The 23,451-nt window shown below is 35.0% G+C and overlaps 1 protein-coding gene across 1 annotated transcript in view; it reads left to right on the top strand.

The window, feature by feature from the left end:
- The window catches only part of Csmd3 (CUB and Sushi multiple domains 3), a 1,085,099-nt gene that overhangs the window by 922,043 nt on the left and 139,605 nt on the right, over positions 1 to 23,451 (top strand). The window contains exons 33-35 of the mRNA XM_005381888.2: positions 13,735 to 13,848; positions 14,347 to 14,442; positions 15,994 to 16,197. Of these exons, the coding sequence (XP_005381945.1) occupies positions 13,735 to 13,848; positions 14,347 to 14,442; positions 15,994 to 16,197 (414 nt within the window). The remainder of the gene's footprint in view (positions 1 to 13,734; positions 13,849 to 14,346; positions 14,443 to 15,993; positions 16,198 to 23,451) is intronic.

Here is a 23,451-nt window from a genome sequence, read left to right as displayed (position 1 = left end):
TTTAGCTCAGCGGCAAAAGCGCCTGCCTGGCAAGCGCAAGGTCCTGAGTTCGGTTCCTGGTACCGGAGAAAAACAAAAACAAACAAACAAAAAAAAAAATTAAATTATTCATGTCTAGGGATTTTAACCTGCTTTCTTTCCATGAAATCTCAAATCCTGCTGGAATATGTGTTCCTTATTATTCTAATTAGCATTTAAAGTATATTTTGCTATAGGTTTGGTGTTGCAAATCATTCAACTTTTCTATACCTGTCACCTCACGTGAAAAACATTGGATTTAATGAGATGATTGTAAAGTCTCTTGTATAGTTAAAAATGTTTCTCTTTTCATTAACTGGTATGATTTCAGGTCAAATGGAGACTTTTTTTTTTTTTTTTTGGTATCGGGAATCGAACTCAGGACCTTGCGCTTGCCAGGCACAGGTGCTGTGCCGCTGAGCTACATCCGGGCCCCAAGTGGATATTTGAGTTAATCTGGGTATTTATCATTTCTACGTTGCTTCCGTGTGAACATTCATTTTGAAGTCTTGGTAGCCTAGTGCCTAGTATTTTTCAAGCCCCACCCTTGTGTCGATTGCAGACAGGTATTTCATGTGAACAGGGACAGATCAGCATTGACCCCCTATATCGCTAATTATTGCGATGATAAATTGATCAGTGTTAGTTCTTTGTCGATGAGAGGCTACTTCATAAAGTTTTCATTGTATTACTTCAACGGAAGCTTGACCTAGTTTGGTGTATGTATCAGTTCCTTTAAAAAATATTAAAATCTTTTTATACCGAGGTTTTTGGTCGAGAGGGAGAGACTCAAATGCTTATCAACTCAGGATACAAACTGAAGTAAGTTTTACGTCTACACCTAGAGAAGAAAAATACGAGTCTCAAATTTCTTTCAACCATACCTTTATATCTAGATTATTTTAGTCAAAAGTATGAATATCTGATTTGTATCTATGTTTATGAGATGTAGAATTTTCATCTGTAGGTTTCTCAGGAACTAATGCAGTGTTTTGTACCTAATAAATGGTAGCCAAGTTAATGAAGGTATGGATATTTGCAACAAGGAGGTGGATGAATAGTATGGGTTCTGGACAATATTTATGATAATCATGTTGCCAGGGTCAGTGATGAGGCTGATAACAGATATTAACCCACCAGTGCTGAGATTCCTTACTTTAGTTGTATTTAGATAAGTAGTTCTGTCCAATCTGCCTTTTCCAGTCTGTCTGCAAATATATAGCCAGACAGGCAGACAGCAGACAGAGACACAAACACACACATTATTTTTCTGATTACAATTTAAAATTATTTCTGTATAGATAAAATAAATTATCAAAGAAAAGCCTTGGGATACTCAACATTAAGAGCACTTGTTTGCTAGTATAATTCAGTGTGTGCCTTGAACAATACATGTTCTCTGGACTTATTTCAATAATTCTTTCATGCTTCATTGTGTGTGTGTGTGTGTGTCTGTGTGTGTATAGTCTATGAAGAAGGTTAACAAACTAAAAAGATGTATGATACATCTGATAATTTGGACTGAATGACTGATAAGATTTCTTCCAACATTGATGTTCTATTTTATTGGTTTCCACTGCTCAGCTGTTTCCATTATTACTATATTACCTCTGAATATCATATTTGACCATTAAAGCAGCTAATTTTATTTGTTATATAAAATATTTGTTACTTTTGAAAATATTAAGAGATCTGAAATCTTGAACATGGTTTTTCCCTGCGTGTATATACAAATGATACTGTACACCTAAAAACACTCATGGATAAAATGCTTCATGGATAAATCTTCACAACAGTTCCAAAGAGAAGACACTATTTTGCAAATTAAGAAAAAGATTCAGAAAGGTTTAGTAGCTTGTTGAAGATAACACTGATATATGGGTGATATGGGACCTCCAAATGATCCAAGTAATAGAAGGGACATATACATGAAGTTTGTATTCTCTTTTTTTTTTTTTTTTTTTTTTTTTTGGTACGGAGAATCAAACTCAGGACCTTGTGCTTGCCAGGTAGGTGCTTGTGCCACTGAGCTGTATCCCTGGCCCTATATTCTCTAAAATTGAAGAATTTTAGGAACAGTGGAGATTAAGAGCAGGAAATATTTACTGGGGGAAAGAAAGCTGTTTGTTGGGTAAAGAAAGCTTCTGCCTAAGAGACAGAATGAGTCCTGAATGGGTTGCTGAAGATTTCCCCTTCTCAAGGGAGTTTTATAGGGCAAAACCAGAGGTGAGGTGGGAAAAACTATTATCAAGTAGTAAAAGATTGCAAATGTAGTTGCTTAGGTAACATTGATCCAATGGGAAATCACAAGGTGGGTGTGAGGTGGGACAGAACTACGGTCAACCAGTAAGATTACTAGTATAGTTGTTTCAGTAATATTGATTAAATGGGGATCAAATGGGGAGGCAAGTCACATAGCAAGTGTACATGTAAGGAGCAGAAACTTCTCCTGAAAGAGAAGTTTTGGTCCCCCACCTAAGGTGACTAATACCTATTTAGAATATCAGTCTCTGCTGTTCATGCTCAGGGGGAAGTATTTAGGTATAGTCATTCTGTCTTTTGTCTTGATGGCTAGCCTTTAACAAATGCACCTCTACCCACAGTTGTAATATATTTGTACTGACTACTGTCTAGCCCTGTCTGATTGCCTATAATATTTCGAACTGACCTAGCTGTCTATAATAACATAATCAGTAAGTAGCGATACCTGCCCGATGTAGGTGTGTGGGACTGCAAATCCCACACTGTTTATAACCGACATTTTATTTTATAATAATTATAAAAACAAAACTATTACTTAATAGATTCCACTTGTCCTCTAAATTCAAAGATATGCCACTACAAAGTGCTGAGTCTGCAGAACATTTGAATTTTATTAAGAATGCATTTTACATAAATTTCTGTATTTTCAAGAGAACAGAAATTTGCTCCTTTACTATAATTAAAACTAAATAATAATTTGGCCATTTAGAATGAGTATATTTCTAAATATAAAATATGTAATTCCCATCTTTCTCAACAAAATATACAAAAATAATTCATTCTTGTTTTATTTTTCTGTTCACATTCTTTATCATAGCTCCACATTGCTGAGTTTTGCTGTGCTAAGCTTCCCTAAGTGACTATAAAGACGACTTGTTCACAAGTAGACACCAAGCTACTACTATGCTCTACTGGCTGATAGTTAAGAGATCAGTTTCAAGATAAATCCATGTTTTGTGAAATGAAGTCATAGCTATTCCTCTTGCTAGCTTAATAATTTTTTTTACAGTTTTCTACATTTCAGCTATCACAAAGACTGTTTGGAAAATCAGTCCTCAGTCCTTTACAAAGAGTAAAGTTTTAATAAATGGCAAGCTAGTCAATATTAGTTGCTTAAATGATATTTTTATTCAGTTAGTAAATAAATGTACCAGGTATTCTATTGCATTTTCTGTTTCCTGCACTAGCAAATTTTCTTATTTTAACTGAACATTTCTAATGAATTTTGGTCCAGGCATATGGTTGAGTATGATATATATGATGGTGTTATACATACACACACGTATGTGTGTATATATCATATATACTTGAGTAAACAGGTTTGAAGTTACTCCTGTTGGGTAATGATCAAACACTGTTAGGCTGGAGCCCAAGATAAAGCAAGGAATGACAGGTGATGACCTTAAAGCTCCAACTGGACCTGAATCTCCCCACTCTGCTTGACGGCAGAGGCACTATTCTCAGCAGGAAACTTAGCTCAGAGGCTGTCTTCTACAGACACAGGATAAGAAAGGACAGAAGATAAGACAGGACAAGGAATTTTGCAGGTCCCGGGACATTTGAGGACATCTGGAGCTGCCCAAAAATTTACTTCCAGATTCTTCAAGGACTTTGCCCACTAAGGTAGGAGACAGTAAGAAAACTTTGACCACAGATGTTTTTTAAAAACTTGCTGGTCTCTGCTGGTCTCTGCCCCTTGTACGGTGCGTTACAATGACTCTTGGGAAAAGCAGGGAAACCTTCTAGAAATCTTGCTTTATAACGTACCCTTCCTTTTGTTCTCTTAAAGTAGTGGTAAATCCTGCCAGTTCATCCTGAAACATCAGAAGTTTGAAGATTGAGGTGTGAGGGTGCCATGCTGTAGTAGTAAAGACATAACAATGTGCAGAACAGAGGTTAAGAATTCAGGAAAAGCGGGAGTTGAATGAATGTGGGCTTAATGCTACATTTTTGCCCGCAGTCCATAGATAAAACAGAGAGAATCAGAGCGTCTATGATTTGAGTTGGGGGTTACAGCGGCCAGGAACTAAACTCACACAACAGCCCTCTTACACCTAGAGGTGCCCTCCGATTTTAGTATGTGTGCTACTGATGCAAGCCCTAGAGGTGCCCTCTGAACACAGAGATTTTGTCACTTACAATTAACTTCATAAAATTAACTCTCAGGAAAAAACTAGATGATAGTGAAATTTTAATCAGTAGAGTTTTATCTTATTTTAGTCTCTTTATCTTCAAAAGACCATATTTTTCCATGAACATTATATGAAAACTGACATACAGTTGTAGATTTTTACACAGCAAAAATGACTTTTAACCAAAAAATAAATGGAATGTATGGACTTTTCTCGGATTCTGGCTTGATCAAACCAAAAATGGTTATTAGATAAAATAAATAAATCCTTGTTAATTTTCCTAGATCTGATAGTTACATTGCAGCCCTTTTCTTAAAATCTTTGACACCTAGAGAAAAATACTGAAACATTCATAGAAAAACAGATACAATGTTGGGGTTGTTGAACGTATACCAGGTGGGGGATGGTGGCCACTGGACAAATAGCACAAAGTGGACAAAATGTTGGTATATATTGCAAGCAAGTGATGGGTTCACGGGCCTTTATTTGATATTTTCCCCACTTCATATATTTTTGAAAATTGTCATAATAAAACCCCCACTAATTTAGATTATAATTCATGTGAGGATATTTTTCTCACCTGAATCCATCTGCATACTTGAGATTTGGCAGACACATCCTGTAATATGTATAGTAAGAAGATTTTAGGAATGATTAAAGATGAGCACGGTGGCTCACGCCTGTAATCCCACCACTCATGAGGCTGAGGCAGGAGGATTGTTGAGAGTTTGAGACCAGTCTTGGCTACAAATTGAGCACAGGGCCAGCCTGAACTGCATAGCGAGACCCTGTCTTAAAAAATAAATAAATAAATAAATAAAAGGGATGATTAAAGAAAAACATCCATGAGGCCTGGGATTTAGCTCAGTGGCTTAGCAATGCCTTCCTGGAAGTGTGGAGTTCCGTTCCCAGTATGCTGCCGCCGCAAAGAAAATCCCAGACCATCCAAATTGAAATGAGTTAAAAATAAAAATATTAATAAAGTGTACTAACATTTGAAGCTTGACATTTTGCTTTCCTGTTTTCTTTTAAATATGCAATAGAATTGCTTATTGTGTTTTTCTTGATTTCATTGCTTTTAAAGACCAAATTAGTTCTCAGCTGTTGGGAAATTTTACAACTGCCAAATTGTTGATAAAGTGCTGGCTTGCAGTTGAATAGATATTTGCTCCTGGAATAATTAAAGAAAATTGAACTATATTTGCTATAAGATGATTTTTGCACTGTCTATATGTTTCAAATATGTCAAATAGGCAGTTCTAAAATTTAGTTGGTAGGCAAATGGTCACAGAACAGGCAGAAAGCCAGCTTTAGAGAAGCCTGAATGTAGACATTATGAATGTCATCTGGAAACCTCCTTTATGGATTCACAGAGGTATTGCAGAAGAATTGCTCTCAGGAAGATAATGTCAGATCCTGTTCTTTGTGGTGAGTGTATAGTAGACCCCAACTGCTGGAGCTATCAAGTTATAGGATAATCAAGTACCACCGGTGTCAAATTTGTGAATGCTTAAATATAACATTTTTTATTTTCCAGTTATTAAAAAGTAGCAATGCATATTAAGGCTTTGGTAAGTTTATTTTCAGAGATAGTATGATCCTATTAGACTCTAAGAGTTGCTGACCTAGCACCTCTTGGAGCTTAGCTTGAGGGCAAAATTGGCCCCGGGAACTGAGGTGGAGCCAGGCTTCTGCAGGGAATTTTTAAGAGCTCCTAGGTAGATAATTACTGTGTGATATACATGTTTCATCTTCTTTACAGTAATGAAAACTTTGAGCATTTCACCATGAGGTAATAGTTTACTATCATTGTACCATAAGAGTAACCATGAGTGTTTGGAATCTGATACATGGAATCTGATACATAGAAAATATAAAAATTTCCAAAACATGGATGAAAATTTCCCTTATTATATCAGGGAATAGAGTGAACTTTTCTAGTAATAACTGTCACTTTAAAATAAGCAGTGCATTGGTTTGACTTAGGACTGACTTAAAAGCTCTAGTGTTTCTGTTGTTAAAAGCTTCTAATGTTTTGGAAAATAAATTTTGATAGTGCTAAGCTTTTATTTTTATATTCATTTTTTATAAAATGAAGTTTTAACTGAATACCTTGTCATTTTTTTTTAAGTGAGAAAGGTTTTAAAATCCTGTGATAGCCATGTGATTCTACAACCCTTGTAGAGTTTACACAATAAGTACTTTTACAGCGCAGGGCAGGGGGACAGTGGAGTTCTGTAGGACTTAATACAGAAGCCTTTTTGTATTGTGGGGTAAATGAAAGAAGATTGACAAAATCTTCCTAAAATAATGTCTTAAAATATTTATGTGGATAAAATTATAAGGCAAATTTCATATGAACCTACCCAAACTTTTGATTGTTTATGTCACCAACAGTAATTTTTATGCCTTCACCCATAATCAAGTGTAGGTGTAAATTCATCTCTAACTTGAATCTTGCTTCCATTCTGTTAGTGTGAGTGCATATGTCTTCCTCTGCGCTGTGTTGGTGAATAAAATGCAAGCTGGTCCAACGGGTGGTGTCTTACTAAATTTTTAACAGAGCAACAAAACAGCTGAGTGTGTAATATAGTCATCCAAAAAAAAAGCATAAAAATAGGAAAAAAAAAGTGTGGAGTTTGCCAGAGAAATAACGTGTTTTGAGATTCAGGCTGAGATCTAGGAATTTACCATATTTTTCCATTTGATTTTCTGCCCAGACACCTTTTGTGTAGAACTTTTTCTTTTGTGATGGAGTTTTCTCCTGCACCTTGGACTTTTAGTACCCTGGCACTGTTTTTAATGTGACTTCTGGAACTACAACTTCCCAGGGAGGCCTGGGGCTCTACTTTGCCTACCAATTTTGAATTCTTCCTCACTAAAAGTTTTAATCACAAGAGAACTTGTCATAAGCTTTCAGTCATTTTCATTTTCACTCTTCACCACGGGCTACAGAAGTGGCCAGCCTGTTTCCCTGAAGTTTCCCAGTTGGGTGAGTTTGATTTTCCCCTCGCAGATTAGCATGCCGTTGCAATGGAGTGCTCTGAGAATGGTTTCCTTCTGAGAGGCAAAGACCAAAACAGAGGTGAAAGTCTTTATTTGCATAAATTAATTATCTTTTTTTTTTTTACAGTACTGAGAATTGAGGGGGCTTCCCCATGGTTACATCCCTGGCCTTATTTTTATTATTGTAATTTTGAGACAGAGTCTTGCTAAGCCCCTAATTTGCCCAGGTTGGGCTCAAATTTATAATCCTTATGCCTCAACCTTCTAGAGTGCTGGGATTACAGGCACGGGCCAACACTCGGGATTTCAAGTGACTTGAAAATTCTGATCCTGATCACTAAGTAACAGTAATCATGCTCATATTTGTTTTATTATCCTCACTTAACGTTATTAATTTCCTTTTTTTTTTGGTTTTGTTTTTTTCCTGTACCGGGAATGGAACTCATGACCTCACGCTTGCCAGGCAAGCACCGTGCCACTGAGCTAAATCCCCAGCCCCTAATGTTATTAATTTCTAAGGCAGTAAACTACTGTAACAACTAGCTAGTTATTTCAGTGCAATGAAAATGAAATGTGACTAAATTGGGAAGACAGTGCTAAGAGAAATTATTTATCCCTCATTAAAGAACAGAAGGGCTAACTGTATTGAAGACTGTGGACACGGATATAGGTACCGTCACAACAGAGTTCCTCAGTAGAAGAAAAGTTTTAAGATCAATTCCCCAAACAACAAAAGAAGTATGAATTATGGAACATTATATGAGTCCGTAGGTAGAAAAGTACTTAGGGGAAACATGAGCAGTAGTGGAACATCGTAGCTAAGCCAACTTAACAGAATTCTTGGGGAAGGCAACTTAGACTGATCAACTGTCACTTTGGGGACGGCCGTGCGAGATGGCGATGGAATACTGAAGGTGGAAGATTCTGGCTAAACCAACTTGGCAGACTGGCACTTGCTAAGTTTGGAGAGTGCACAGATAGGCATGGAAGTGAGAAAGTTAAGGCTTAGGGGAGTGAGCGGAGCCTGATTACAGTTGGATCCAGCAGGCAGTCTTTGCCAGCAGTGGTAACATGTCTTGGCAATATCGCAGAGGGGAGTTTAATGGGAAAGGAAGCTTTACATTCTTGCTTATTTGTATGCTAAGCAAATGTACAAACTCACAGGCACGCACCCATTTTGGTACTTTGTGTATGCTTCTGGCACCCAGTACTGTTTCCTTCAGTGATGCTTCTAGAGAGATTGTCAATCTGTAATGAGCACCTACAGTCTGGCTATGCTAATGCTCGGGAGTTTTGTTACACATACTGCGGCAGTCTGTCATCACTTACTGGTTTGCTTTTAGGATGGTTTAATTAAGTCAACGGACAAAGTTTTAAGAGTTCAATGAATCCGATGTAAAGAAAATGTGTTCAACAAGGTTTGGTATAGAATAGAAAAGAATGCTTATTAAAACTGAGCTGAAAATGTATGCCATGCAAACCTTCCCCACAAGTGGAAATCTGCTTCTCTCTCTCTCTTTTTTTTTTTTTTTTTTTTTTTTTTTTTTGGTCTTTTTGAGGCAGGGTCTCACTATGCAGTTCAGGCTGGCCTTGAGCTCACTTTGTAGCCCAGGCTGGTCTCAAACTTTCAATGATCCTCCTTCCTCAGTCTCCCAAATTCTGTGGTTATAGGTGCAGGCCACCACGCTTGGATCTTGCTTCTCCATATTGACTGGATATAACATAAAAATTAAGATATAAAGTCAACTTTCTTTTTCTTTAAAAAAGACTAGATGGACACAATGCTTTATGTCACTTTGAATTTGCTTGCTTATGGTGGAGTAAATAAACTAGTGTAAAATTTTGAATTTGGGATAGGCATTCTATCAATATCATGTAAATTAGAAATTTTCTCTGTGTACTTTAAGGAGGTATTTAGGTGATATTTTAAAAGTCAAAATTGTAGGTTTCTTGAAAACATACCTCAGAACACCTAACACATTGTCCATCAAGACTTGCTTTGAAGAATGGATTTAAACGACCAAGATATCAATAATCAGCATGGAAAGATACACCCTACGTTCCTGGTTGTTGGTTTATACTAAATTGGATTGGAAAATGTAACACTTTTTTATATATACAATAAAGATCAGCTACAACTTCAATAAACACAAGTATAATTGAAGGAGTCAAAGAGGAAAGATTCTGTCCATTTTAGTTAGCTTTTTAACACCAATATTTAATGCAGTTACTCATGTATCACACCATAAAATCAACTAACACTGTTTGAGTTAGTAAAGCCTACTCTAGAATAAAATGTATGGTAAGTAAGAGACTTACACATAGTTTCAGTGCATTAGAAATAGACTATTTGTAAAGGTTCATTTGAAGGGACGTTTGCGTGTTTCTTTTCATCTCACTAGGATCCCTTTCCTCCACTTTCTGGCTTTTTGTACCACATACAACTTGGGAAAATTGATTTTTTAACAAAAAAGTTAAGAACATGACCCTTAACATCTAGTATGTTAAAGACAGGAAATAATGATTTATAGCAGTGCTTCCCTTGAGAAACTGCCTGGTTTTTAAAACCCTCCTGCTACACTTGAGAGCAAAGTGCTTGTGGTATCTAAATGCGTATCTTTTTAGAGAAAGAGCAGGAACTTGAACCTGCGGTGGAAGCAATGCTTCATCTCTGCTTGTAAAGCCAGAAATGAAAAAGCAGTCGCTAAACATACTGCAAGACATAATCAGACCAGAACTGAGGGTTAATTGTAGTTGTTGGAATGAAAGGCTTCCCAGCTATTACCTTGGTGCTTCATTATGTAGATCAACGTGAAATGTTAGTTTTTAAAAAGAGGATATAATCAGAAGTTTCTTACACAAACACAAAACATACATATACTAAAAATATAAACATTCTCTTTAACTCTCAATTAAGTAGCATGGTACACAATGAGATTACAGCGGTCTAAAGAGAACTGAAATAACCAAACTGTTTTTGTTTTTGTTTTTTATCTTTTAAGTCAGGGTCTCACTAGTAGTTCAGATTGGCCTTCAACTAACTATAGCCCAGCCTGGCCTCCACTTCTCTGGGATCTTCCAGTCTCAGCCTCTGCTTCCAAGTAACCAAATTGTAGATGGTTGTGATAGTTAGATTTCTGTCTCTCTGACAAGAAATCTGAGAAAAACAAGTTCTAGGAGGAAAGGTTTATTTTGGCTCACGGTTGCGGGGTTTTTGGTGCATGATCCACTGGCTTCATTTATTTTCTGGGCCTGTGGTGGGTGAGGGAGAATGTTAAGTCCAAAGAGCATGGTGGAGCTAGATTGTGTGTCTTGTGCTAGATGGGAGGGAGCGAAGAAGGGAGAGAGAAGGGAAACTGCCCGCAAGTTACCCCTTCAAGGCTGTGCCCCCAAGAATGACACACCTCACCAAACTAAGCCCACTTCCTAATAGGCCAGTTCAGCAAAGCATTCTCTAGTGGATCCATCCGTTGTAGAGGTTAGAGCCCTCCTGAGCCAAGTACTTCCCATCAGTTGGCAATCAAACCCAATCTAGACAAGGTCTTTGGGGGACATTTTAAATTCAAACCACAGCTATAGATAAATTGCAGAGAGATAGATGAATAGATCAGATAGAGTAGCTAGCAGATACATAGATGATAGATAGATAAATAGATAGATAGATAAGTAGATAGAGGAATTTGCAAGTAAATGCAAAATAAGTCTGCTTACTAGATAAAAAAATGACACAAGTGTGCTAGAGAACTTCTTTCAAAAGATTAATAAATAAAATCAAATCAGTCAATTTCAGGTCCCTGTTAAATCTCTGCCAGATTTTCTCTACATCACTTTCATCCAGATAAATGGTACCCTCTGCCATTTTCAACATTTTGCAAGAAAAGACTTACTGCTTCCTCCATAGCAGAAAATGAAATAAATCCTTACAGACAATGTGGAAAGAAAAGAGCTTCCATTTAATTCCTAAAATTTCTGATTGAGAAAATGGGGTTACAAACATGAGTTTAGTGAAGAAATAATCTGATAATATATAAGAAATCAGGTCACTATGCAAATGTTCTTGACTCTAAATGCTATAAAATATCTTATTACACATACTTATAATTTGTATTTGGTATAAAAATTTAGTATCTTCAAAGTGTACCTTTTTTTAAAGAAGCTGTTTCTAATTTAAAATTTCAACTGCCCATATTAATGCATAGTTAAATTGTAATTAAAATAGCTTATTCCTTGGTGAATAAGGCAAGATTCAATCCTTAACTCTTCTGCCCCTTACTGGTCTCCACTGTCTCTGCCCTCATCTCAGAATTATTATAACAAAATATAAACAGAAACTATTGACAGTATGCAAAAGAGCATGTTCTGCAGTTTTACTAATTAGACAGGATGCAAAGTACAAAATTAATGGCTGGATCATTAATAGTTATGGTCTTAACATTTTCAGTCCGCAGATTACAAATTGTGATGAGTCTTAAAAATTAGAAAAAGTAGCCAGTTTTCTTTATTTTTCTTTTACCTCTGCAAAAGCTCTGGGATAAATGAATTTGGTTTGTTTTAGATAGTAAATGGAGTGGCTTGCTTGGAAATGAAAATATTTCCTCATGATATATTTGAGATATTTAGGCAGAAACAGTTAAATAAAGTTAAATTTTGCTTATTTTTAAATGAGTTTCTAAAACAATTGAAGAAAGGATAAGTTATGTCTTACTGCCAGTATGCTTGTTATAGCAAGGTCTTGGTACAGTTGATTTTGGTACTTAGTAAATCTATGTCACATCTGTATTACAATGGAAAATTTTATAGATACATTGGAAAACAGATCATCCAAATACCTTTAATGCAAAAACGGAAAATGATTTTTATTTTACTATTGAGGAGGTGTTTTAAAAATGGACTGGATTTGTTGCATGGAATTCAGGATATTTTAAAAAGATCAGATACCCCCAATTTTTACATAATATGTAAATGATTAAAACAATATATTGCATGTATCTGGTTTGATACTAATGTCAATTTGTTTTCATAACTTTTATAAATATTTCAACAAAGGTCATTTACAAGATTAAACACTTCAGTATTCGGGAATTATTTAAAGTAATGACGCTTCATCTGACTGTCACTATTTTCTTTTACTCGATAAAGAACTGGACTGAGATCACCAGCTTATTTTTGCCGGCAAAAACATAAATGTAGCTTCATGTATACTATCACGTGCAGCCCTGTGTTCATTCGCAAAACTCACCCTGTTTCAAGCAGACTAGATTGTTTTCAAAGGGACAACCACAGGATGTTAGGAAACTTGATTTGAAGTGTAAAATATGGACCAGAAGTTTAAAATTATGTATATTTATATTATCACAATGACTAATATAATCTGGTGTGGTTATGCACTTTTGGAAGTTATCCTTCTAATAAATTAATTTTTTTAAAAAATTGCCTACACTTTCAAGCCACATGCATTTTCTATTCAATAAAATATTTTTAAGAGTAACTTGTTATCCATTGCAAGTTTTTTTAAACACCAAACACTGGTTTCTGCTCTGGGTGGATTCTTTCTATAAAGTTACAGTTTGGGTGGGTTCTGCATGCAAATTTAGTATATAATTAAAGATAAGTACAAAATGAAACAAAATGTCATTATAAAAGTCTTTTGGCGAGTACTTCAAGAATTGTGCTTACCATAAGAAAGTAATTTTTTAAAAATTTTATATTTCAATTATTGAGGAATCATAAATATTAAGTCTTTAGTTTGGCAGAAGATTGGCAGTAAATGTTTAGAAATGTCTATAGAGTGTGAATTGAAAACTATCCCTGAACCATACGAAGTTGCTATTTTTCTAATGAAACTACTATTAGAATAATCTAAAAAAAAAAAAAAAAATCCCTTCATTTAAAACCTTGTCTATCTCATCTAAAGGAGGAGGAAAAAAATTAGAAAAAGGGAAGAGAGTCACAAAGTGAAAAGAATCAAACTACTTCCAGGAAAAATCCAAATGTTGTTTCCATTAAGTATTGAATCACAGCAACCTTATGATTTTGGCTCTAACTTCAATGCTATCACCGTATATTTTTCCAAAGACCCTTCTTACAATTTTGTGACCTTTAGCCCATGGTCATTACTTTGATGGCCTGGATTCCATGTGTCAGGAATATCAACCAATTGGCACCTACCTTCTTTTAAAAATAGTTTTAAAAGCAAATGACTATTATATTGTAATACTTTGTTCTCTCTCTCCTCCTCTTTCTATTTTTTGTTATTTTTGTTTCTGTTTTTGGATGCTTGGTGATTTGTTTGCTTCTCCTGGTTCCTGTTGATCAGTGGTGTTTGGCCAGTTTGTATTTTTCCAGACATCACTCCACGATGTTGTTGAGGTGTGTGATGGGCCAACTCAGCAATCTCCTCTGTTATCTTCCCTGTCGGGATCCCACTCAGGTACCCTTTCATAGCTCTGCCGTGCATCAGTTATTGATTAAAGCCTGACTTGCTAGCATTGTAGAGAAAGTTGAGATGTATGTCATCCGTACTGGAGATAAAGTAAACTGAAAATAGACTTGCTGTTTTTGAAAGAAGCAAAACACAATTTAACAGTAACTCAGAAGCTAGTGAAAAACATAACCAACTATTTTCTGGGATTGTAGTCAAGTAAATATAATATTTAATCACAATCTGTGCTATTTAATGTAATGTAAAACATTTAAGGATTCTTTGAAGGATGAGACAGTGTCTATCAGTATGTAATTGAAACTTCCTGGGGAAAAGATTGCAATTAAACTAAACCCAAAGAAAATATATTGTTAGCTGTAGGTATTGTAAAGTAATTTGATGGAACATAGATTTACATTTTCAAATGACAGTATAAAATAGTATAATTTGTTAGGAATACTGAATGAAAATTATTTATGATATCTTAGTGTTTGTTTTGTTGAGTAGGAGAATCACTTCCACTGAGTTCAGGTAATCAGATCACAATTCGATTCACTTCAGTTGGACCAATAACAGCTAAGGGATTTCACTTTGTTTACCAAGGTAAGTGACCCTGTAGCCTAGCAGCACACTAAGGAATAATATCAGTTTCCATGCTTTGTTCAGTTATTGAACGATGCAATTCTCATTACCACACAGGAGGGATAAAAAGTGTTGTCTCCTTCCTCCCGTCGCTAGAACATTGTTGCTTTGAGCAAAGTAAAACCACACTCTCTTGCTTCCATCATCACCCTCAATTTGAAGGCACTTTCTTCCTTCCCAAAACATCTGTGTTTTCCTAACAATTCTTCACTCTACATTTTCTATTTTCCTCATAGTCTAGCACTCTAAAGCTGTACAGATTTTTATTTTCATATATTTAGCTATACCAAAGAAATCATTGCTTCATTCTGAAATTATACTTTCTTATTATCTCAGGAGAATTGAAACTTTCCCCATGGTTACCAAAGATTTTTCACAATTACAAGTTTATTTGCACATATTTTTGCTTTTTTAGAGATAAATTTTCATGTTGTTTTTAAACTAAGCAAGTATTTGAACTATTTTGTTTGAATTGCATACGATCATATGGCAGTTCTCAAGTGTACCTTGAACTTTACTCCTAAGAAATGTATAAACATCTGTGATTTGATATCCTTATTAAACTGTCTCACTCCATTGATCAGTTGACTGTAATACTATACTGTTTTCTTTTCAATAGTACTTTCTGCTATAAAAAATTTATGGTATTATGAATTTTAAAAGGCACTGTAAAAATTTTGTTACACTTACTCAAATCTTCTAAAAGGATTCAAATAATAATAAAAGGAATCAAATCAATTTGGAATTCACCATATCTCTTTTTGGCTGTTGTCAATCTCTTTAATCACATTCCATGTGTTTTAAAAAGAAAAAACATCCTGTTATCATTCTATTTAACTAAATTTAAAAGGCACAATTGAAGGACATAAAAAATTTAAAAAACAATTTCAAAGTTTATATTTTATGATTAATAATATAAAAATTTTATTGTTGTTAATCTGTCTGACTTATACTCTGCTTTAACTGAATGTAATTATTGTTAATAACAACATGTTTTGAAAACTGTTTGTAAATATGCTATGAAGTAAATAAAATATGTTTGTCCTCTTAAAATCTATGTTGTTAAGCACCAAGTACTGAAAGAGATATAAAATTATTTTATAACCCTGACATATATGGTTTTAATGTAGTATCTCTAGTTTTAAGAAAATTGAATTTTGATCCCATAGAGGCGATATCTAACTAAAATTACATTGTGTGTTAGCAAGATTTTGGTAAGCCAAAAAAAAAAAAAAGAAAAAATTGATGAATATTATTTACAGATTCAAGAGTAAAATATTTCTAACACAAATCTTGAGACAGCGGCAGTCTTAATTTTAAATTTTATTTTGTTTTGTATGAAATTTAAAACTTTTAGAATTGTACTGAAATTATTAATTCAAATTCTGGCAAAAAGGTGAATTTCTTTGAAACTGGTTGAGTTACATTTTGAAACTGGTTGAGTTACATTTTGAAATCTATTATTGTAAAATAACAAGCAGGAAATTAAAACTAACAATTATTTCTACACAGCGGTTCCTAGAACAAGTTCTACACAATGCAGTTCTGTTCCTGAACCAAGATTTGGAAGGAGAATTGGCAATGAATTTGCAGTTGGTTCACTGGTGCTTTTTGAATGCAATCCAGGATACATTCTCCATGGGTCCTTAGCAATTAGGTGTGATACAGTGCCCAATTCCCTGGCCCAGTGGAATGATTCTTTACCTACATGTGTTGGTGAGTATGTAAATACATTTACTCTGTGATTGTGTCATTTGTTTTTTCAAATTTTCCAATGTATTTCCTTTTAAATTGTGTGATAAAATTCCATGTATTTATTTTAGACAACATGATATTTCAAAGCATATCTAGGTTATGTAATGGTTAACACTAGCTAATTAGCACATGCATTACTTCACATAGGTATCATTTTGGTGGCTAGAATCCTCATATATTGTCAACATATTTTGAAAATAAAGTATGACATCATCAAGTATAGTTACCACGCTATTCAGTAGACCTCTTTAATTTATTCCTCTTACCTAACTCTAACTTTCTAGGGGTTAACCAGTGTCTACCAAGCATTTGCTTCACACTCCTATGATCACCATGTGTTTTGTCTATTTCTATGAGATCAGGTTTTTAAGATTCCACATATAAGTGAGGTCTGTGCCTGGATTACACCAGGTGACATAGTATCTTCTGTGTTCATCCAAGTTTCAAATGGCAGAATTTCTTTCTTGTCACTGCATAATATTCAATTGTGTGTATATACTGCTTGTCCTTTCTTTATCATCCCGTGCACACTTAGTTTGTTTCCATTCTGGGCTGTTTTGAATAGTACTGCAATAAACATAAAACTGGAGATGTCTCTTTCACATATTGATTTCCTTTCCTTTTATCTTTATCCAGCAGTTGGGGTGCTGATGATATGGTTTTGCAATTTCATTTTTTATATGTAATAACTATAGTAATCAGTTCATTACACAGATTAATCATTCTTGAATGTACAAGCTCTAAAGAAGCAGTTGTAGCTTAAATATGCACACACACTTCCATCAAGTAAATTTTCATCTTTATATCCAAATAGTTAAAAACAAGAAAAATACAAGCCATTGAATTACTGGATATCACCTACAGATGAAGAAGTAGAACTCTGATGAAGTACTTTTGATTTATGTTTGAATTTGTTTTGTCTTTTTGATACAGGGTCTCGCTATGCAGTTCAGGCTGGCCTTGAACTCACTTTGTAGCCTAGGCTGGTCTCGAACTTGCAATGATCCTCCTGCCTCAGGTTCCCAAGTGCTGGGATTACAGGATTACAGGCGTGCGCCACCATGCCCGGCTGTTTGACTTCTTTCTACTTTTTGATTTTTTGAGGAACTTTTATGCTTCTTTACCTAATGGCTGTACTAATTTATATTTTCAATATATTGCAAGAATTCCTTTCTCTACATTTCTTCAACAACACTTATTATCTTTAGACTCTTTGATAATAGCCACCATTTTTACTGGAATGAGAGACTATCTCACCATTATTTTGATTCACATTTCTGTGATGATTACTGATATTGAACATTTTTTTGTACCTGTTGACCATTTGTATATCTTCTTTTGAGAAATGTCTTCTTAGATTTAGTGCCCATTTATAAGTTGGGTTATTCTTTTGCTGTTGAGGTTTTTTGAGTTCCTCATACATTCTGGGCATTAACATCTTACTGGTTATATAATTTACAAATATTTTTTCCATTGTAGGATGTGTCTCCACTTTGATGACTGTCTCCTTCACTGAGCAGAAGCTTTTTAGTTCGATGCATTACCATCTCTCTATGTTCTTCTTTCTTATGCTTTTGGAGTCTCAGACAAATATTTCCTACCTATTCCATTATCTTGAAGCACTTATGGTCTTCTCTTCTAGAAAATTCATTGTTTTGGATCTTATATATAAGTACAATCTATTTTGAGTTGATTTGTATGACTGGTGAGAAAGAAGGTTATAATGACATTTCTCTCCATGTAGATAACGCAATTTTCCCTGTACCACCATTTCTTAAAATTTTTAGTTTTATTGATCCATGTTTGTAGTACATTCGTTATGGGGAACTGATACAGGTACATAACACATCTTCATTTTTTTCACCCCCTTTTCCTCACCTTTTTCCTCACCCTTTTCCCCTCTCCCTGTGTCTCTTGGTTCCCCTTCCTTTTTGCAAAAGAGCTATCTCCATATTTCCTATTACTTCTTTTTATTTTGGTCTGTGTTCATATTTTCTGTTTCTCACATAAGAGAAACTAATCATTTACTGAAAAGCCTGTCCTTTCTCTAGTATGTAATTTTAGCACCTTCACTAAAAGTCAACTGACTGAATGAATGAACTTCTCAGTTTTATATTCTGTTCCATAGTCTATATATATGTTTGTGCCAGTGCAATGCCATTTTGATTACCATGGCTTTGCAGTATGTTCTGAAGTAATATTCTTATTCAAAATGGCTTTGGTTATTTGGATATTATAGTGTATGAGTGGGTGTGGCTTTATCACATTTTAGGATTTTTTTCCAAATTTGTAAAAAATGTCATTGGCACTTTGAGAAGGATTGCATTGAATCTGATGATTGTTTTGGGTAGTGTGGATATTTTGACAGAATTGATTGTTACTATGACGTGGTATTTCTTTTTTTCTTGGTTGGTTTGTGTCTCAGTTCTCTTTAATTTCTTTCACTGATATCTTTAGTTTTCACTGTAGCTATATGTCGGTTATTTATTGCATTCATTCTTAAATATTTTTTCATAGCTATTGTAAACAGGAATGTTTTCCTGACTTATGGTTTGTTATTCATATGTAGTAATGCTACTGATTTTCATATGTTGCTTTTCTGTACTATAGCTTGGCTGAATTTGTCTATTGTTTCTAATATATTTTGTGGAATGTTTTTTTGTTTCTGTATATTAGGTTCTCTCATCTACAGTGAAAGACTGTCTTCCTCTTTCCAAATTTGAATGCCCTCTATTATTGTCTCTGGCCTGAATTCTCTGGCTAGAACTTCTACTATAGTCTTGAGTGCAAGTGGGCATGTTTGTCTAATTTTAGATGCTTGAGAGAAAGCTTTTGCTTTCTCCCACTCAGTGTGATGTTAATTGTTGATTTATTATAAATGGACCTATTTTTTGAGGTATGTTTCTTGTACATGTAATTTGTTCAGCAATTTTATCATGAAGTGATATTGAATTTTATCAAATACCTTTCCTGCATCTATTGAGATTATCATATATTTTCACCATTCTGTTAATGTGGTATGTCATATTTATTGATTTATGTATGCTGAACCATCCTTGCTGCCCTGGGAATGTAATCATAGTGAATAATACTTTCAGTAAACTGTTGGCTTGACTTTGCTTGTATTCTATTGGGCATGTTTGCATTCATGTTCAGAACTAGAAGAAATTCCTGTTGTTCATTCAGTTTTCCAATGTAACATATTCTGGTACAGCAGTTTGAATGTTCCAAGACAAGCTTGTTCCTAAGTAATTTAGATAAATATATTTAATCCTCAAACAACCCTGTACAGAAGTTAGTCTTTGAATCTGCACATGAGTAAAATAAAAGAGGAATAAAACAATTCTTATTAAAGCACCATAACATAGTAAAGGATAGAATGCATTTAGGATGTAAAATGAAGTTTTTCTAAGGCAACCTCCGACCTAATTGATAGAGTATTGCTTCTCTTGGAGTTTTAACTTATAATCTTTTTCTATCCCAATTATACCTTTACATTTTGTCATGTAGACTTCCAATACTCCATAAATACATTTATTTTATTATCAACAAATATAGGCAATAAATCAATTACATGTAGTTTCTCTTGGTTTTTGCCTAACATATAAAGCACAAGTTATTGGTTAAAGAGACAAATAGATCTTCCTCTTACATACTTATATTCTTGTAAAAGAATAAGAATGTTCATCCTTCTGAACTACAATGTGTTTGATTTCATACTCTAAAGTAGTAATAGAAGAGTGGGCGTGGTGGCTCACACGCCTGTAATCCCAGCACTCAGGAGGGAGGGGCAGGAGGATCATTGTGAGTTTGAGACCAGCCTGGGCTACAAAGCAAGCTCAAGGTCAGCCTGAACTGCATAGTGAGACCCTGTCTCTAAAAGACAAAAAATAACCAAAAGAACAAATAAAATAATAATAGAGTATCCTAAACAAAGGGAATGCTGAACTGAAAGAAATGTTTCTATATATTTTTGCTAGAATTTGTCATGTAATATACATAAATTGGAAATTACATCACTTAAAATTAGTTCAATAATTGAAGACAGGCACATATAATTATGTCTTCAGATTCATGATAGATTTACTATTTCTGTATAAATATCAAACATTAATCTTTATGTCTCATGTACAATTTCTGTGTCATTTTTAGTTTATTTATGTAGGCAGTGATAGCAAATATTAATGTCATCTAGTCAAAGATAACTAAATGACTAATCATCTTCATTTAGCCCCATATGTATAGATAAAATTTCTTCAAAATAGTCATGTGCTGTAAAAATAGTGCTATGAGGACATGGATATTCATAAACTATCTCATTAATTTTTAAATATCATTGGAAAATTTTGTTCTTCTAGTTAGTGTGCAAAAAGCCTACATATGTACAAAACTGAAATGTAAATTTATGCATTGCTCCTTAAAATAGTTTATTTATTATGTTAATATTCTAATTAACCAAGGGAAAGTTGTGAAGAATTATGTAAATATAAAGTCCTCAGGCCTGGGAATTACAATGAAGTCTTAGCGTAAGTTTAAATTAATGTTGGTTAAATATCTTGGGCTTTGACTTTAAGACTGAAATTTAAGTACTGATCCTTCTCATTACATGATGAAGTTATATTTAGATAAACCTGTGTAAACTGAAAACACTGTTAAGTCAAAATTCAGTAAACACACCAATCTTACCAAACAGCAGGTTTACCAACAGAGCACCCTGTAGAATCGGTCATTTGTTCTCATGATCACAGGGACTCATGCCTGCCTTTAGCACCAGGTGAGGATATTTATCTAACACTGTTATTATGGAAAAATATCAAAATGCAAAAGTTGAACTGTGATTTCTTCTGAATGCACATCACTTTTGTATGATCCTAAGGTTGAAAAAATCATAAACCAAGCTATTCAAGTCAGGAACCATCTGTACTCGCAATTTATGTGATAACCAAATCCTCTGACAGAATCAGCACAGATGACTCCAGTTGTAAAAGTACAGGATGCAGAATACAGAACATAACAGGCAGCGCGGTAACTTTAGAATGGGTTAGATAGTGTTGATTTTCATTTGTTCATGTTTCATTTGAAGAACACTTTACAGGTATTACTTATAAAAATTATCTCCCCCAGGAAATGTTTGCATTGTGGCAAAGGCTATAAAGATTGCTTTGCATCCCCTTTTCCTAATTCTGCAATGTAAGATTCCTTGAAATCAATGTATTTATTTGCATTTAAATTTTCCTAGTCTAGTGTTTCATAGAAAGTAGAATTTACAAATAATAAAGTCAGATATTCAGCCAAGTAAATAATTCAGCAAATTGTTGGAGGTACAACTTAGCTTCTCTTGATAGCCTATTGTAAAGTGTGAGAAGAGAGAAATTATTTAAAGATGGAATTATTAATTAAAAGCAAAACAGAATTTGAAAATTTGGAAAATTCTCAGCCAGTGTGAGCTGAAAAAAAGTGTTCAAGAGAAAAAGCTAAGGGTGTGGCTAATCCATTTCTGATAATGAGATTATCATCTCAACAGAGGCTAAAGCAACTCATCAAGATAACAGGCAGATCAGTGCATACCTTAATAGAAGTCAAGACAATGGAAGAATGACATTGAATGCATTTCAGAGATCACTGTGGGCTGGTCTTTTTGTCACTCTTCTTGAATGCAGAAGATTGGGAGTTAAAAGATTAAAAAAAAAAGAAAAGCTTGGGAGTCCTGTTTCAAAGAAGATGGCTCTTCTGACTAGCATCACCTCATATCCCACACTCTGCCATCTGTACTCTGTCGCAGAGCTCCTTTGCTATCCCAGTATGTCTGCAGTAGGCGCAGTATTCCCAGGGTAGTTGTGACACACAGTTCCCTTCATGTAGGTATTAAAGGTTTCCCTGAAGAGCACAGCTTCCTATGCAGAGAACTTCACAGACAGCTTCAACTAGGCAATACCCGGTGGAGCTGTGGAGGTGGAGCTCCCCCTATGACCTCAAACCAGCAGACGCACTGGTGTGGGTTTCCACTAGAACTGCAGGTATGCAGCTTCAGCCCGTGAGAGCTGTAGCACAGGCTATTATGCCCCAGGCAAGCGTGTAAGCAAACCACTGCTCAGCAAAACTGCAGTAGGAAGGGCTGGAAGACAAGGCTTCCTCCTCAGTGTGTCCAGGAAGCAGGAGTGAGCTTCAGTGGTTCTACAAGTCAGCACTGCAACCCCAGTGTGCCTGGGAGTGGGAATGAAGCCAAAGATTGCTTGTTAGCTTTGAGGTTTTGGACCTGCTCAAGACATGTGACCTCTTTTTTTCTCCCATTTTTCTCTTTTCAGAATGAGAATAGAGGTTCTGTGACTCTTCCACCATCATGTATGGAAGCATATAATTTGCTTGATTTCACAGGCTGATAGCTGAAGAAAAATGTGCCTTAGGATGAATTACACCCTGAGTTTCTTCCGTATTTGATTCATATTTAGATGAGAGTTGGAAGTTTGGACTTTTGATCCAGTAAAAGTTTAGACTTTTAGCGTTATTGAGATGGAATGAATGTACAGTATTTTGTGTGTAAGAAGAACATAAATTTTGGGGATAAAGGCAGAACGTTGAGGTCTGAAATATTTGCATCCCGCTGAAATATGTAAATTGAAATCCTAATCTACAAAGTGATAGTACTGGGGAGGGTGCTGGCAGTTAAAGTTACAAAACTTGAGACTTCATAAATAAGTTTATAAAAACAGACATCATTAAAGAGCCCCCAGAGAGCTCTTTCACTCTTTTGCTATGTGGATACAGAGTGTAAAGATAGGTTCAGAGTAAATAATAGTGGGTATCTATTCTGTCAGGGCTTGATCTTGAACTCCCCAACCTTCAGAAGTGTAAGCAATGATTTTCTGTAGTGTACAAGTTACCCCGTCTAAAGCATTTTGTTGTAGCAGCCTGAACAAACTAAGACAGATCAAAAATCTGCCTCTAGGATTAGAAAATTGTATCAGGTAATTTTTATTTGTTCTCAATATCACATGGAAAGGGCATATTGTTACAGGGCTTTGAGGAGCAAGAGTCTTCTTCTGTCTAGGTTCTTCCTGTTTTCAACAAGTAATTGATCAAGACAAACACAAAAGGTGGTAAGGTTTTATATCCATTAAAGGTAGGAAAAGAAATGTGTTCTACAGAATGAGTTTAGGCCAAGTAAGAGGGAAAGAAGTACACCTTACAGCTTGTGGGTGGACTACTGTGAAAGAA

The sequence above is a fragment of the Chinchilla lanigera genome, unplaced genomic scaffold, assembly GCF_000276665.1.
Source record: "Chinchilla lanigera isolate Chin_1 unplaced genomic scaffold, ChiLan1.0 scaffold00016, whole genome shotgun sequence".
Lineage (NCBI taxonomy): Eukaryota > Metazoa > Chordata > Mammalia > Rodentia > Chinchillidae > Chinchilla > Chinchilla lanigera.
This window is presented reverse-complemented; position numbering and strand designations above follow the sequence as displayed.